The sequence below is a fragment of the Euprymna scolopes genome, chromosome 23 (assembly GCF_053919585.1).
Source record: "Euprymna scolopes isolate OS-2025 chromosome 23, ASM5391958v1, whole genome shotgun sequence".
In the NCBI taxonomy this organism is placed as follows: Eukaryota; Metazoa; Mollusca; class Cephalopoda; order Sepiida; family Sepiolidae; genus Euprymna; species Euprymna scolopes.
In genome coordinates this window covers 12,115,347-12,133,330 of record NC_136504.1, presented here as the reverse complement: position 1 = coordinate 12,133,330, position 17,984 = coordinate 12,115,347, and the positions used below count along the sequence as shown (strand labels likewise).

At 30.8% G+C, this 17,984-nt stretch overlaps 1 protein-coding gene across 7 annotated transcripts in view; it reads left to right on the top strand.

Moving 5' to 3' along the window:
- LOC145245758 (uncharacterized) overlaps positions 1 to 17,984 on the top strand; it is a 315,536-nt gene that overhangs the window by 282,320 nt on the left and 15,232 nt on the right. For 4 of the 7 annotated variants that reach the window (XM_080107362.1, XM_080107361.1, XM_080107358.1 and 1 more), the window contains one exon: positions 553 to 664. In XM_080107362.1, coding sequence (XP_079963488.1) covers positions 553 to 664 — 112 coding nt within the window. Of the gene's footprint in view, positions 1 to 552; positions 677 to 17,984 lie in introns of all 7 variants that reach the window. The other 3 variants (XM_080107360.1, XM_080107359.1, XM_080107356.1) reach the window with 1 other exon arrangement.

Sequence of the window (17,984 nt, the reverse complement as noted above, 5' to 3'; positions counted from 1 at the left end):
GACCAAGAAATTTGAACGTTATTCACATATCCTCAAATGAATCTGAACTAAGTTCTGCCTAATAATTGTTTTAAAATAAGGCTACTTCTTTATTAAAATATATTTATGAAACTAATAATATTGTTGTATTCAAAATAAGAGAATTTCACAAAAAAGTATATTCAAAGGGTAGATAACTTAAGTTATTCTGAGATGAAGTTATCTCCCTTGTGGGCAAGGAACACCTATTTTTCAAATGAATGAATATCAGTAACTTTGTTTGATGTACAAATTATACATACTGAATAATGATTTATTAAATCATTAAAAATATGTATAAGAAATGTTTACTTTTCTTTTGTTTTAAATTATCTGAAAAATGTATTTGAATTAACGTAATAATCCTCTAAAACATCCAACATTCTGATCAATATAGTCTGTCATATAGTCTGTCATAAGGCAATTTAATATTTTATGTAAACTTTGACATTCTTTGAAAACTTTATAAAATTATTATTTTTTTTTTCTTCTTTTGTCATATTTTATATATGTTGGTTTGTTTTTGCTTTTCAGTCCTTGTCTGGATCAGTGATGAAACTGTTCTCTGAAAACTGTGGGAAGATTTCCAGGCAATTCTTCCAGAACAATATGCCGGGGGGTAAAGTTTGGAGAAGTAAGAGTGTTGGTAGGTTTGATGGTAAATTCACATATTTCTTCACTTTCATTAGCAGCCGGACCTTCTTTCTTCTTTTTTTTTTTTTTTTTTTTTTTTTTGTTCTCTCATTTCACTAAAAACTAAAACTTTTGTCTTACAAGATTATTGCTTTGTTCTCTATTTTTTTACTTTTGAAAAAAATTGACTTCCTTTCATCTGGATTCTTGGGGGATTAATAAGTTAACAAGAATCACGCGATGTTTTTAATTATTTCTGTTTCATTTCATAATCAAACATTTCTATTATGAAAAAAAGAATTCTTATTAAAATGTTTCCGTCCGATGCATTACATAAGATTAGCATCTTTGAAGTTGGCATCAGGCCACGAGATTTATGAAATTTCATCAAATATTATGAAATGTAGACATAAACATTTATGATCTTCAGTGGTTGAGATTGGGAAAACTAGTTTGTTTTTGAAAATGTTTACATAAAAAACATTAATTTTTATATTCTAGAAAACAAAAGGTTTTAAGAACCTGTTGGAAAAGTTTTATAACATAACAAACCTTTGTGAAGTGTAAAATTTTCTTTTATGGAAGATTTTTAGAAACAATGTTCACAATTTTCTTTATTTGATAGAAAAAAAAATGGAAAAAATAGCATAAAAAGAACAGTGCAATGAACATTTCTGTTGGTGATTGCTAAAAAAGAGAAAAAATTAGCAAAAACTATGGAGGTAGAGGTGGAAATTGGATTTTTTTAAAATACATGTTTAGGTATAGAATTTTAAACAAATTTATATTTTTGAAGTATAATTTTAGCTAAAGTAGGTATGATGTGGTAGAAACTCAAGTTTTTTATGTATATATCGCTTTGAAAATAGCATACGAACAAACCATAGGGGCCGCTTTGAAAGTTAAAAAGTTATATAGTTATTTACTATAATAATTATTAAATACCTACAGACACTAGTGTTTCATCCTTCTGGGAATCATCAGTGCAGGGTGTCACAATAAAGCCAGTTGATAGATTTGAACTCGATGACAAAAGCCATCCCTGGCTTCATTAGCAAGGACCTAATCCATTCGGCTACTGTTAACTGCGAGAAATGCTGTTGAAATTTAAACATTTATTTTTTAAATGCTTTTTAATGTCTGCCAGAGTGATCTAATCATTATATGATGATCTGCGCATAAGAGCTGTGCAAGCCTTGCATTAAAGTCAATTAAGCAGCGTACGAGATACGTTTACGACAATGCTCTACCTAAGGGGGGGGAGCTTAAGAATATATACTGATAAATTAACTTGAAAAAATAATAGGACAAACCCGTCAAGGAGCAAATTACAGAATAAATTAAAAAGATAAGGAGTAAAGTTACAAGGGAACTTTATTACATTATCAGGCAGGTTAATAAGGATTAAAGAGAAAAAGGGAAGAAACCTATGTTCTAATTGGCCAACAAGCAATTAATTTCAACAAGCAATTATATATATATATATATTGAAATTAATTGCTTTTTGTTCAATTAGAACAAAGAATGCTTGATATGAACGTCATCTTCATAACACAAGATAGTTGTTGTTGACAAAGTGGACACCATTGACATAGATTTTACTGACATCATTAACAGCATAATTTCAATCACAATGTTATATTGCCAACCATTTAACATGCTTCTGTGAGAAACTTTTACAAACACATAGGCTAACCTTTATTTTTACATGTCGATTGATATATAACAAATAATAGATAATTCAATCGTTACATGCTGCACATGTTTAAATATCTGCACGTGGGTTTCTGCAATTGCATTCTTTCAGATGGATGAAATGAAATCATGTTGTGTGAAATGAAAGAAATAAGATTTCTATTCTTTTCATCTTTGTGTGTCCAGGGAAACATTTACGTTTATCAAAGGTTTCTCTTGGTAAAAACTCCTTGAAACATTTTATAACGAATATCTAATATTCAACAAAACTTATATATATACCGTACTTTGGAGTAATTGTGCCAATTCCGGGGTAATTGTGCCAACTAGCTAAAAGTGCTCTTTTGGCAACCACGCATATAAAGAACACTTTTTTTTTTGTTGGCGCAATTACCCCAAAATATGGTATATATATATGATATATATTATATATAATATATATATATACCCAGATGTCCTGCTATGTAAGAATTTTTGTTGGGCTGAGCTGGATTTTGGTAGCTGCCAAAACTGGGCAGAGGAATCAATTATCAAATTGCTGTTTCATAAAGATTTGGAAGTAAATTGTATTTATCCCATTTACATTTGTCAGAATAAGACTGATAGGGCTTAAAGTTCATAGCTTGTCAAAAGTGATCATCATTATCATCATTTGGTTTAATGTACATTATACATTTTCGTATGTGTTAGGCGGCTTTTGGAAATTGACTTCCAAACTAACCTATCTCTGTCTAGGTCTTTATTTATCCATCTTTCTCCATTCTTATTACTTCCTCGCATGTTTTTTTAGCCTTCCCGAATGAATGAGAATGCATGTGTATATATAGAACAGTTGTAGTAGCAGGGTTAGTTGGTAGGAAAAGGCCAAGGAAAAGATTGAAGTAATGAAGATGGATTTGAGAGAAAGAGATATAAAAAGAATGTTTTTCTATCACATTTGTTTACAAGAATGTTCTAATTAATGACATGTCAATTGAACAAGCATCAGACTATAGTTTAATGTACACTTACAGATCTTTCTGCAAACATTTGAAAGTGCCTATTTTGCATATTTTTGTCAAAATTTGGAATTGTGTTCAATTCAATGAAACTCTTGTCAGAAATAATATATACGGCACAATCATATTGACACATCGGTCCTTGCCAGATCAGTGAAGTTAAGCAACGTTTTGAGCCTGGCCAGTACCAGTTGGGTGACCATTTTGGAAGGCTAGGCGCTGTATGTACCTTCTGGGAAGGTTGAGCGTGAGGCTAGCACCCTCACCCTGTAAAAAGAACTCCTCGCTACAAAAGCATTTATAAAAGTTTTAGATGGCCTATGCCCCTCCAGGGGTTCAAGGGCGATGATGATGATGATGATGATGACGACGACGACGACGATGATTACAGATCTTTATGCAAACATTTGAAAGTGCCTATTTTGCATATTTTTGTCAAAATTTGGAATTGTGTTCAATTCAATGAAACTGTTGACAACCTAAACGAAAAGCCCACCACAAAATATTGTACATGTCAACACATCAATCTAACAAATTATTTGTCATTTTTTTTTTCAAAAACTAAAGATAAAGATATCGTTTTTGAGACATTTAGGTTCACGGTCAGTTTTTTTTATGTAACTTTAAAACATGGACTACATTTAGTATTTTTAACATTTTATATGAATGCTATATTAATGTTTAAACTTTGCCCAAATTTTAAAAAATGATCAGTGATTTATATGTTTAACCTAAATGTCTTAAATATTGGTATAAACCTTGATATTGTACAGCATGGTGGCAGACTAAAAAGAATAAAGAAAAATGGCTACTACTTCTAATTATAGGCTGGTGGTCTCATAATATAACAAGATTTTTTTTTATTACTTATATGCAAATAAGATGTGGCTGGCTTGAATAAGAAGCTTGTTTTGAAATAGTGAGTTTTGATAGTAGTGTGTCGACTTCAACCTTCAAAAAATGTTAGCTGAAAGTACAGAATAGTTAACAATCAGTTTGAGAAAGTGCAGAATAGTTAACAATTGATTATATAACTACAGGTGTCATTCAGTTTTTCTTCTGAAGGGCTATGTGTATCAAATCTGAAAACAAACCCTTGCCGTTTATGATCTGACCCTTTTTGACATAGAATGTATTATTGAATTGATTGCTTGATGTAGTTTGTTTATTGTTGAGAAAATAGTGATAGTATTGCAATTTTTGTCTTTTGTTATTTGTGAATGAATTGAATTTTTTCATTCACAATTCCATTTCTTGTTATTAAGTCATTCAATTAACAATTAAATTTTTTGCATCTAGGAATCGTTTGAAAAAAAAGTGAATATTCAGTTACTCAGTAATTGAATATTCATTTATTAAAAAAGAATTAACTTTTGCCTAATGAGAGAGAAGACATTATGAAAGAGAGGAAATAAATTAGCAACAACTTCTCTACGAATACGAAGTTTAGCAAATAAATTTTTGCTAAACTTCATTAATGAACTTCACCAACCTTATCAACTCAATATTTTATGAGTAATCAAATTAAAAATGAATAATAATTTTGGGTAGGTTTACTGTCACTGAAATACCAGAGAAGACCAATGGTTAGTGCTAGCAAGAAATTAATGGTGAACTGCTGTTGCAATAATACAAAATTATTTTCCACAGTTATCAAAATCTTGGGAGACTTGTTGTCACTTAAACTCCAAGAAATACCACTTGTTAGTGACATTTTTCATCTTTAAAATGCAAATCTCACTTTCTCAAATGTTTGATCGTGCATATTTCTTCGTTGTAATCACATTGGCACACCAGTTTCCAAAAGATCACTGAAGTTTTGTTTTTTTACAAAGTAGTCACCACTTATCAAGCTCTGAAGGCCACTTGAGGATAGAGGATGAATTTAAGGTGGTAGTTTAGTAATTGTTAATAGTGTAAGTTGGGTACAATTTGATTATTTAAGAGGACAGCTTAACAAGAACTTGTTTACATTTGACTTGAAAGCTACCATACTGTGGTCAGCCAGGAAGCTGGCCAATGAAACAGTGTTTCACATGCAGGCAGTTCTATGAAAGAAGCTTTGTTCATGCAATCTGCATTTAGAATTCAGCACAGATAGAAAGTGGGGAAGATTGGGAGTTAAGCAACATTGATCCTGGTCATTATTTAGATGGTTGAGAATTTGAGAATTCCAGATGCTGTATCCAAAAATCTGGTCCTACTAACTTTGTTAGCTGGGAGACATTTATTTTAACTATGACGAACAGTTGTGAGCCATTTATTATGATCTGTATCGACCAGACATTGGCCAGCGATGACAGATAAATTTCAGATTAAAATTTCTTGACACACATTTTTTGTATTTGTATCATTCAAACTATTATTGTCATCTTGGTTATATTCACACTCAATGTGACCAGTGATCTTCCCTCAATTGCAGCTTTTTAAACTTGGGAACCTAATAGTCGAACTTTGATACCTATACAGAAATCTTTTTACGTTTTTTTTTTTTGGGGGGGTTGCTCTCACACTGTCAGTTAAGACTGAATAGAAATGCTAACTTTATGCTAACTTTAATTGTTATTGTTTGTTGTAAGGATTGAACCTTCAACCTTCAGAAGACTGTTATTTAGAACTGATTGTTAACTAATGTTTTTACTTTTTTATGGAAATTGCTCCAGACAAGATATGAAGCCAGTTGATATCAGGAGCTACAAAAAATAATTTTACATCAAGGTCAAAAACTGACCAACAATAAGTGTTAGATGGATTTTGGCCCAGAAAATAACTATTCTTCCCTCTTTGTTATTAACATTGCTCATGGAAGGTGAGAACTAAAGGACAAAATAAGGGAAGCGTGAGTTATGTAAGCTGTTGAAAATAAACCCATAGTCCACTTTTTACTCTCTTTAAGAGAGAAAAAAGTGGACTTGTTACATCATGTGTCTATCTTGTCATGGCTGATAGAACAAGAACAATATACCGCCCATGAATTAAATAAAGTTTAAAATTCTAAATAGTTTACCAATTCTCAAGTTTGACTATTGGGTTCCCAAGTTGAAAATATGCACTTCAAGAAATTTGGAAGTTACATCGGACGAAACATTGTGAAAATAACAACCAAGATGAGAATAGTAGTCCAAATAATTGAAATAATCCAAATTATCAATCCTTATCTGAAAAATTTAGGGTTATTTCAATTTTCATTCTCTAAAATAAATGTGCATCTGTAATAGAAGCAATTTAAACAACGATTAAAAATCGTCTGATTATAAAATGTGTGATTTGTTTTCTTTGCATCATATGCACTGCATTATGAGAATGGATGTGTAATGGCAGCCTTAAAGGCAAGATTAGATCTAGTGACCTTGGAGGAATATTAAATCTAGACAGTATAGGGACACGTGTGGAGAACTGGAGACTTTGTTGGTTTAATAATGTTGAAAGAATGACTGAGAATGATTAGGTTAGTCGATGTGAAAGTTGAGAGTAGGGTCAAAATTGGCAAAGAAAACATGAGAAGTGACCAGTATGAATTTGAAAGAAAGAAGGATAAAGACCTGGGCAGAGGTAGGTTCGTTTTGGAAGTCAATTTCTAAAAGCTTTCCAACACATGTCAGCATATAAAATAGACGTTAAACTTCTTCTTCTTCTTCTTCTTCTTCTTCTTCACAAAATTGGTTTAGAAAAGTCTCTTTTTCTTTCTTCAGTGTGAATAATAAATGTTATTATCTTTTAGAAAATAAATTGCTCATTTTTTATGTCCTCCCCACAAATTTATTAAGATTCTGTTTTTTTTTTTTTCTGGGTTCCAAAATCTTTTTATTCATCTTTTTATATGAATATAAAAATGAACTGCAAAGAAAATTATATTTAAAATTTTTTTTGGTTCATTGCTATGTAACATCTCTAGTGAAGTTGATATGCCAGTTGATAGGATGAATGTTTTCTTATCAAATCGAAACTTGCATTTTTATATGAATACAAGTTTCGATTTGAAATTTTCGATAAATGTGCTGTTAAGTTGCATTTTTATCAAATATACCATTTGCTACCAAATGGATAACTTTTTTTGAATATTTGAAATAGGCAGCACATTTTTAAACTCTATATTTCCTTCGAATGTATATTTCTTTCTTCTTTAACCATATCAGATTTCATTGAAGAGTCATGAACCATTTGCTCAAGTCCATAAACTAAAATTTTTAAACTGTTATGTAATCAAATAGTTTTATTATTATTATTATTATTATTATTATTATTATTATTATTATTATTATTATTATTAAACTTTAGTTAATTTTTATTTCCTTTATTCATTTTGATTAAGAAAAGTTGGTGTCTATCCAGAATTCCCCCTATATTAAAAATAAAGAAAAAAATCTGTATGTACCTATTACAAAGCGGTTAAATGGGAATCTGTAGGCTTTACAATATAAATCTTGCAAGCCTGAGTTATCTGCCTTGTTTTTTTTACTGTTTTCAAGATGATGTCATGAGACAGTTCCTCTTTGGTTAGTCATAAGATTTGAATTTTTTGTATGAAAATAAAACTGTGATCAATTTATATGATTTTTGGAACATGATTTTTTTTTTGTTTCTGTCACGGGTACATGCATCATACAGATTTTTCTTAATTTTTGTTTTTTAATACGAGGGAAATTCTGGACCAACACCAAAACGTCTGTTAATCTCATTACATGTTTTTCATTTATGATATTTTTGTTTGACCAATAGTATGGCAAATAATAATTAATCTGTGCTTTTCTTTAGTAAAACCAAATGAAAACTGCTTAGATCTTTTCCCTCCTTTGTGATGACATCATAACCTTTCAAAATTTGTGTTTCTCTTTTATAAAAAAAATTAGCTTTGAATACATTTGCTCACATATCATTTTTTTGTTGTTGTTGTTGACCATTTCTGATTTGTCAATGTGACTCTTTCAGCTGCCTTTGATCTAAATTCTTTGAAATCTTTTTTTTTACAAGTTTTTACAATTCTACACATGATGCAAGTGACATCCTAGAAAACCCAACTTTGACCCCATTTTCTTGTGGAGGAGCATCAAAAAATAATCAAAAAAAAAAATTTCTGTATTCTTCTCCTGCTACTCATTTCCAGCATGACTTTTTTTACGGCTCTTCTATGCCTTTTGATCGATTTCATTTCTGGATCAGATTTTTTTTTCTTTCTAACCTTTTTATATTAATAAATAAGCATATAACACAGTTTGTGTTCATTGAAATGTGTGAGCGCGTTTCTGTCATTCAATATGTATTTTATTTTCATTATTTAGCATTTAAAAACTTTCCATCATTACAATTGGAATTTCATAGTCTTAATGCTTTTATCAATTTCTGAAGTCTGGCAATACTTTTTTGTTGCAATTCAGTTTATTTTTTGTTTAAAAATATCCTTAGAAATTTATTGAAACTTTGTCTATAATAGAAAGTTGAATCATAAGAATGGTTTGCTTTCATGAAACTTACACGTCTTTGCAAACTCAATAAATCACATAATTTGTTAGCATTTTTCGTCAATTTTTTTACTTTATTAAATAATAAAAATATCACAAGGTTCTTAATCTAATGTTTCAAATTAATTTTTGTCAAATTTTAGAATTTAAATGCAACTAGCATCACATCTAATCCATCAATATTTGAATCTGTGTAGCCATTTTGTATTTTTCTACCTTCTATTTTTTTATCAGATGCAACGTTTTAATTGGAATATTATTTTTTTTTGTTTTATTTTACTTCAGTCGAAGTTCTCAAGAAATCAAGTGGCCCACAACCTGGGGCTAACACTTGAACTCTATATGAGATAGATAGATATTCGAATATTCCACTCAAGTTCTTTATCTCTCAAACACTGAGTTAGTAAAGAAATTGAGAACATAATTCTCCTCTCCCCAATTAACCATTTTTATATGTTGTAGTATATCTTTTATTTTGGTCTCTTAGTCTTACTGGATTCCAGGATAAGAATTTATCTAGTCTGGTGGAGTATCCAGCTTCGTGCAATTACTTGAGGTAGCATCACTTGGAGAAGGTGCACCATTCTTCGTAAAAGCTAATGTGGGTTAGCCATAGTAATGAGATCTTATTTGGGCTGCGAATACTATGTGATTTTGAATATTTGGTCAGAGTTTACTTCTATGGAAAAAGTATCCTCATGCCAGGTTGTTCTGACAAACCTCTGTACAGAGAGACTTTAGACACTCGAGGACAGTGTCTGTGTGTTTACATTGGTGATCTTTTAAACCAACATATTTCAGGTGAAAACATGACAGACTTATGTGCCATGGCGAAATTAGTATAAAATCCAAAAATTATGAAAACTGATCCAGTAGATGAAGTGCTAGAAGTAATTTGAGTCAAAAATTAGCCACGATTATGTTCCTAGATATCTTGCTTACATCCTTAATTGAAATCAATTTAAGTAAAGGATTATCTCCCTTGTTTGTTATACTGAATTGGTCGCACAATTCTTCCACAGACCATAAAATTCAATAATTTGATAAATTATATCTTTATTTGTAATTATTTTTCTACTGGATAATTTTTCGTAATTTTTAGAATTTATACTAATTTTGCCATAACACATAAGTACATAATGTTTTCACCTGAAATGTGCTGGTCTAAAAGATCACCAATGAAAACAGGCACCTATTATTTAATCAGAATATGAAATCATTCATTGGCTTAATAAGTTTTATATTGTTTTGATTAAATTGGCTTTCTTATAATTAGCATAGCCATTTCTGAAACATTAATAAGAGTGATGCAATCACTCCAACAAAATTGTATGCTGAAACCATAATTCATTCTGCTGCACACCGCAAAAACTGTATCCGTGCTAATAATGACTTATGACAAAATACATCAAACCAATTGTTATCTGATAGATATGTCTCTTAATTTTTGACACGTTTCTTTTTCCAATTTTGTTTTTGTGCTTAAAAATGTCTTCTCGGGCTTTCTGAAATGATTGCCATTGCTGTAGTTGTCTCTTTCTCGTGTGGAAATCATCTCGCGTTCAGTGCTTATCTCCAGTTCTATAATGTTAAATGAAACAGATGATCTGAACTGTCCCCATGACCTGGTGTCAGTCTGTTGCTGATTATATGATTCGATAGTTTTTGTTTACACCATCTAGTATTCCAAAATAGTCACCATTCTAAATACTGATCAGGCTCAATCTTCGTTAACTATACTGATCTCAGAGAAACCGGTATGGAAGTATGATTTAACAGTTAAATATCATTTTTATTCGTAAAAGTTTTCATCTTCTTAATATAAATTCTAAATACAATATTTTATTTTTATGCAACATTTTTATATCAAAATCATTTGAGCTTTCATCTATTTTGAGAAAGAAGTCATTTTGTTTTCTTTACATCATGTACACTATTACTTTTAAGAATACATTGATGACATTGCAAATGCTGCTGCAAAGAAGATGGACTCTCTCTTCCGTGTTAGAAAATTACTCACAGCAGAGAGTATCTTATATATTTACAAAGCCACAGTTCACCCATGCATGGAGTATTGTTGCCACATCTAGTCTCTCCATTCTTAGACAAAAAAAAAAAGTCTCAAATCTTACAGGTCCCACATCTCTGTCCCATCACCGCAATGTCGCATCTCAGTATCTGTTTTATAAGTACTTTAATGGAATGTGTTCTGATGAACTCCTAGTGCTTGTGTCTCCTCGACATACATACACCTGACTAACCCAACAAGCAACAAAATCCCACCCCTTTACTTATTGAGGTTCTTAGATGCTGGAAAGCCTTCTACTCTAATAATTTCTTCTGTTGAACTGTTAAACTTTGAAATTCCCTCCCAGTTTCCTGCTTCCCTTACTGTACTAACATAGAAGTTTGAATATAATATGAACAGACATCTCACTGCTCAACTTCCCACAGTCTCCTGTTAGACATGATCCCAAATCGTAGTCCCTTATGTCCAAGTGGCTGTGCATCTTGTTTGGAATGAAAAGGGGAAAAATAAATATCAATTATTTAAATGTAATGAGGTCAGTCAATCTATAACTCAACTTGGTATTTAGCCAAATTTTAATCTGAATTTTTAACCTTATTTTTATTTTTTTTACTAATGGGTCAAAAAATATCAAGACTAAAACCATTTGAGTATAAGGGATTATGAAATGGATAGTGTGTTAGTTGAATGATGAAGAATATTATTAGGGGATTGAACATTCTGAATAGAATGAACAAAATTCGATTATTTACAACTGGTGGCTTTTATTCTTTCTTTTAAAATATATAGATGACTTTACATATATATTGTAACTTTAGATGACTTTACATATATATTGTAAATTTAAGTTAATTAAATTATCTTCTTTGCAAATTAATGAACATAATATTTCAAATGTTTTGATGATTTATCCTTTATTTTATTAAATTATTTTAATTACTGTTAATATTAACAAAACTACTGCATATAAATAGGAAAATAGGATAATAAAACTACAAATGAATAACACCAAACATTTATTTATTATAAACTGTTTAAATAATTATGTAAATTAGGCACACAAATAGTTTTGTTTGGATATTTGCTCTTTAATATTTAGACAGTATTTTAAAAAAAATACTATGTTGTATTATTTGATTTAAATAATAGGGAATTGTTTTGATGGTGAAAAAAAAAACTTTTGTATTTATTCATTTAGATTGTAAAACATTGGTTTCAGAAAGAATATTATGTTTTTAAAAAAATACTTATAAATGCTTTTTGCCTCATCTATTTCTCTTCTTTTTTTAGGATATTTCTATGTATGTATGTAATCTTGCTGGTATGGCCTTCTTGTTTGAGCTATTAATCCGGTTTTCCTTTTTTTTTTCTTTTTAACTTTCTATTCACCTCTGCATACAACTCACCTTTTGTCTCGATGGCCAGCTTCTACGAGACATTACTTTTCTCTCTTCTCTTATTTGAATATCACAAAAATCAGGGCGGTGCTGCTGTGTATTTTCTACCTTGTTATTCGGGCATGTAAACTTTCACTACTCACACGTGAAGTGACTTTCAAATTTTTGCTCTACTTCGCTTGGAATGCTTTTTACTCTTCTAAAAAAAGATTATAATAACATTTGCTGTTTGCTAATCAATTTATAAATTGAAAAAAAAATTAAGTTTTAACAAGTTTGGAAAATAGCTGATAGTTTAAAATTATGGAAACGTTAGCAATTAAATTTTGAGAAAAATAATTGATAAAAAAAAAAGCGTTAATTGATAGAATTTTCTTTATGAATAAACAACACCTTTTTCTTTTGCGGTAGAATAGTAGGTGTAGATATAGTGAAAAGGAAAAACTATGTAGTATGGCTGAAATGAAAGAAAAAAAAAAACTAAAGACTGGGAAAAAGAGGAAAGTGTGATGCATTGTGGGTAAATGGTTGGAAAGATAAAAGCAATCACGATTAGAGTGAAGAAACGGTAATCTTCATTCATATTTGTTGGTTGCATGGCTTTGCATTTAGAATGAAAGTAGTTGAAAGAAATAGAATGGAAGGGAAAATAAATGACAAGAATTTATGAATAAAATTACTTTATTTCATTATTTCTATCAGTATTTTGACCTTTGTGATTTGATTCTATGCTTAAAATCAGGATTTCTAATATTCCACGTTTTAGTAAAACTAATATCTTTTTTATTTTCTTTCTTTCTAATTCATCCAATATACAAGGTTAATCAGAAATAACAATAAAAGTCAAAATAAAAATTATCAAAATTTTCTGGATAATCTAAGTTTTGACTGTCCAGTTACTTCTGACTCAACCGTTATTAGCATTTTGCACAAATCTAAGCAAAAAATTTTTAAATGACAAAGAAAATATTGCTATGAAGATACTTTTATTAACAATGTTTGTCAAACAATGAAAATATTTGGAGAATCTTAAAGAATGCAAGGCCTTTTCAACAACACCTAATAGCTACTTTCAACAAATGTTAGAATTGAATGTCTACCTCCCCTTCCTCTCTCTTCTCTAAAAAAACTAAGTTTTCTAAATACTGAGTTTCAAGGTAAACTCTCCAAGCATATTTTGATTGGCTTAACGATTCAATTTTGTATTTAGTTTTGTAATGAATTAAACTAAGTAAATATGCAAAGATGCTATAGATTTGATCCTGGAAAGTTCTTGTCTTGTCCTAAATGTAAAAATGCTCTTGAAGCAAGAACATGCCCCCTTAAGAGTTGAATATTTTGTTGAAAACTTTATTTTCTCAGACAAAAATGTAAAATGTATTAATTTTCTTGTGGAATTATGATCAGATATTTTAACAAAAAATTTCATTTAGCAAAAAAAAAAAAAAAAAAAATGAGAACTGTGAAGCCAATTTTCTAAAAGAAAAAAATGCTGCCTCAACCAATTAAGACTAGAACAAAAAGAAAACATTTTATTCTAGCAATTTCTCATGTGAAAATGGTTTTCTTTAAAATCTATATTTCAAATTGTTTTTTTTTATATGGAAATTGCCCCAGCTAAGGCATGAGGTTACTTTATGTAAGGAGCCCCAAAAAAAACAAAAAATCTCCAAGATCAAAAAGTGTCTTATGAATAGAAAACAGCAATTTTTCTCTTTTTCACTCAGTGTAGAATGTGAGAACTAAAGGACAAAATAAGAGAAGTGAGAGTTACGAGGTTGCCACAAATAAACCCAGGGTCCACTTTCTACTCAGCATACTTTAGGTCCTCATGATGACCTTTTGGGGAGCTGATAGATGAATATGTAACTACCTCAGACAAACAATTAAATTTCATCGTTGCTTGCAAAACGTAATTCTTTCTGATCTGTCACTTATGAAAATTCTTATCAGATTTCATAAATAAATAGGTCAACCTTAGCCAAAGGTGACCTGAAAGCTCCCTTTTTTTATTGGCTGCTACACAGATGTATGGGAGGGCACTACTCTTCCCTGAAATCTTCTACTTAATTTAATCTTCACCTTATAATAATTTTTAGCAAGGGGGCATCAACTACCATTTTTTATTTTTTTAATCGATCAAGGATTGAACTCCAGATCTTCTGAGTATTATTTAATATTCAGTTCTTGTCCAGAATTCTCCCTATATTAAAAAAAAACAAATGTATGTAACAAAATATGCATGATGTATGAAACAAAAAATATCATATTCTAAAAATCATGTAAATTGATCAAGTGGTTCTATTCTTAAATAAGAAAATAAATTTTATGAATATCCAAAAAATGACTGTCTCACGCGAAATTTTTAAAATATCTCAAGAAACAAAGGGAGATAACTCATCAATATTTCCGACTTATTAGATTTATGCTATAATTACCATTAATCGCCTAAAAATGATTTTCTTTATAAAAATAAAAATAAAATTTCTGTGATTTATTTTCGTTTCATCACAGGTATGTATATCATACAGATTTTTACCTTTTGTTTTTAATATTGGGGGAATTCTGGACAAGAAGCGAACATTCTAACCATTATGGCATGCAGACATGACACACAAAAGTATGCAAGTTCTACCGCATACAAACACTTACATAGATACACATACATATACACTAATATATTAAAACATATGTAGTCAAATATATAGTGATGCATAGACGTACACCCATGGGCATATATCTATGAAATGTATTCATATGCATACATGATAAGAGATATGTATATTTACACGCAGACCCTTAACTAAAGAGGGGTTGTATAAGGATTCATGTTCAGATGCACAGACACATCCATTAGGTTAACATCAGACTGACTGGTGAATAGATAAATTTGTTGTGCATATGTATGTAAAAAATGTGTGTGAATGTTTGATGCGAAAAAAATTTTTTTTTTTACACTAATATTGCATTTAAATAACTGAGAACTCCCTCCAACCACCTTGCCTAGTCTTCCGATGTTTGTATCCGCTATTTTTCAACTTGAACATCTCATGTTTTTTCTCTTATTTTTCATTCTCCCTCGTCGTGCCACAAATTTTCTTTTCCACTTCTCACTCGCTTTTCATAACGAATGATGCATGTTTGGAAAAAAAAGAAAAGATTTCTCTCAGCACGAATCGTTTTTTTTTTTTTTTTTTGCATTTGAAAATAATTAACTTTATTCGTTCAATAGTTTTGTCAAGTCACATCAAACACAATCACGAATAGATTGATAAAATTTAACATCTCGCATATCATTTGTTACTCTTATAACAAAAAAAAAAGTAATTTCGTTTGTCTTGCTCTGTAGTTTATCAATAATATTATGTTAATATCATGAGTCAGACTGAAGTTTGGAAATTAAAGCTTGCCTTTGAACTGTTGAATGCCATTAATTGTTCGTGCAAAAAAAAAAATGTTTTTCCTCAGCTTGCAATGTTCTCAACAATCTTCTTTTTTTTTTTCCTGTTTGAACGTTCGTAGAAAATCCATATTTCTTTCTTCGTACTGACATGCGAATTAACCGTTCGTTCAAACGACTCAAAAAGAAGAATGTTCTTTCCAATGAAAGAAATACCGGCTTTTTATATGCTCAAATTTGACAGGGTCGGGTTTCGAGTTTGAGTGTCGGTGACTTTCTTCAATACACACACGCCACACTTGGACCATTGTCACACATACCTACTTCTGCCAACATAAGGCCAATCTGTAAACTAAAAAATGTTATAACCTAACATTTTTTAGGTTTTTGTATTTTGCAGATCAGGAATTTAGATTATTTATAAATTTTTGGCTGGTTTCCTTACCTTGATTCTTGTTTTTACAACATTGGAAATTAGTAATGAGAGGAAATGAAAAAGAAACGGGTGAGTGTGTTGCAATACAATCATTTGCTGGGGAGAGTTACTTGGTTTGTCTATGTCGTGATGACGTCTCTGGAACAGTTGTTAACATCCTGCCATGGCAACCAGCTCCCCGGGGGAATAAACAATATGCACATCACCTTTAAACTAAAAGGGATTGATGCAATACAAACGTTCATTACATCACGACCTTAATAGGGTTAATTTATCATTGGCTATATCTGCTATGGGTCTTTTCTCTGGGTTTTTTTGGTGTCATTACAGGCAGAGTTCTATCAGCATTGATAGCAGGGACCATTCGCTGAAATTACATGCTTGTATAAAATAATGAACAAAAACATTTCTTATAAAAATAGAATCTTATTTATTTTAACAATTAAGGAACTTTTTAAACCCCGAGGATTGAGACCCGTCAGTCGCTGGCTGCAAGCAAATCCAAACTGTTATGTCTGTCCCTGGCGGCATACACAGTAAAACTGTATGATACAATTTTTCTTTCTCTGCAAAAGAGAGAAAGATAGTGAGGGGAAAGAAAGAGAGAAATATGAATACATTTCAAAAACAAAGACACTGAAATATTGTCATTAACAAATCCTGATGACACCAACCAGGTTTGACTTTTCGAAGCCAACTCTGAGGGCCTGCATTTTGTAAACAACTCTCGCTTTTGGTTTGGATCATATCTGATTGACGACAGTTCAATAGCGCATTTCTTTCTCACCTCCCCATGAGCACAAAGTCAGGCACAAGGTTTATTAATGTGGAAAGCCCCAGCTCCCCAAAAAGGGAGCTTATTATTGTGCCACGGTGTCAGATGAAGTTCAGATAATAAACAGTAAACATCACTGGAAAGTAAGGATGCTTACGTGCTAGGACATACCAATCTATTCAGCAGGACCCATCTGTAAAGAAGGCCAAGATATCGAAACCTTTAGTAGGTTTCTAAGTCTCAAAATTTTCTTTTAAATTGTTCCAAGGAAACACGACCAATATGTCTATGATGTTGGTTAAGGTGTGTGCAGATTATCTTGAACTTCCAAGTTCAATCCTAAACGAAGGCAACAAACTGAAAAAAGATTTGGAGAATGGGCTGTGAACTATGTACCCGCAGAACTCTAATAAAAGGATGATGTTTTAAATTTCATGGCAATTCCCAAGTTCAACATAAGGCACCTGAAGATGGCTAGATGGCAAAATTGTTGAGATGAGATTTGTTTGAAAATTCTAAAAGATGATTCTAATTCTAGTTTATTTTAATACATGTTTTTTATAAACTTTTTGCTGTGAATAACAATGAGATGTAATTATATTCTGATCATTTGTTGAGTTTATTAATCAATGGCATTTGAAGTTCATCCAATTATTTTTGTACAATGTGACTGAATATACATGTTTCAGTGTATACATATACTTAGATTTTTTATATGAAGACATCAAGATATAAGAAGCTCGACATATGGGGTTGGAGCATAAATTTAGAAAGAAATTATAGACAAAATAAATATAGGTATATATGAATTTATTTATCAGTTCAAGAAAGAGAAAATATTAATAGGAAAATGGGGTTATAAATGCTCTTTCTACCTAGGCATTTCGAAGCTTAATGCTTATCATCAAGTTTCCTGTAACCAAATTCTGGATTTATATCCCAAAGAAACATTTCATCAAAACATCTTTACCAACATACAGCTGAAACAAAGTTATTAATGGAAATTACCTCCCAAGTGCGTTGGACCACTTTCTGAATAAGATGTCTACGGATTTGCATTGTATTTATTCGACTCGTTATACAGGGTGGAATGATGAAGTTGACGCCCTAAAGAAAACAACACTACAGCTTTATCTTAAAACTT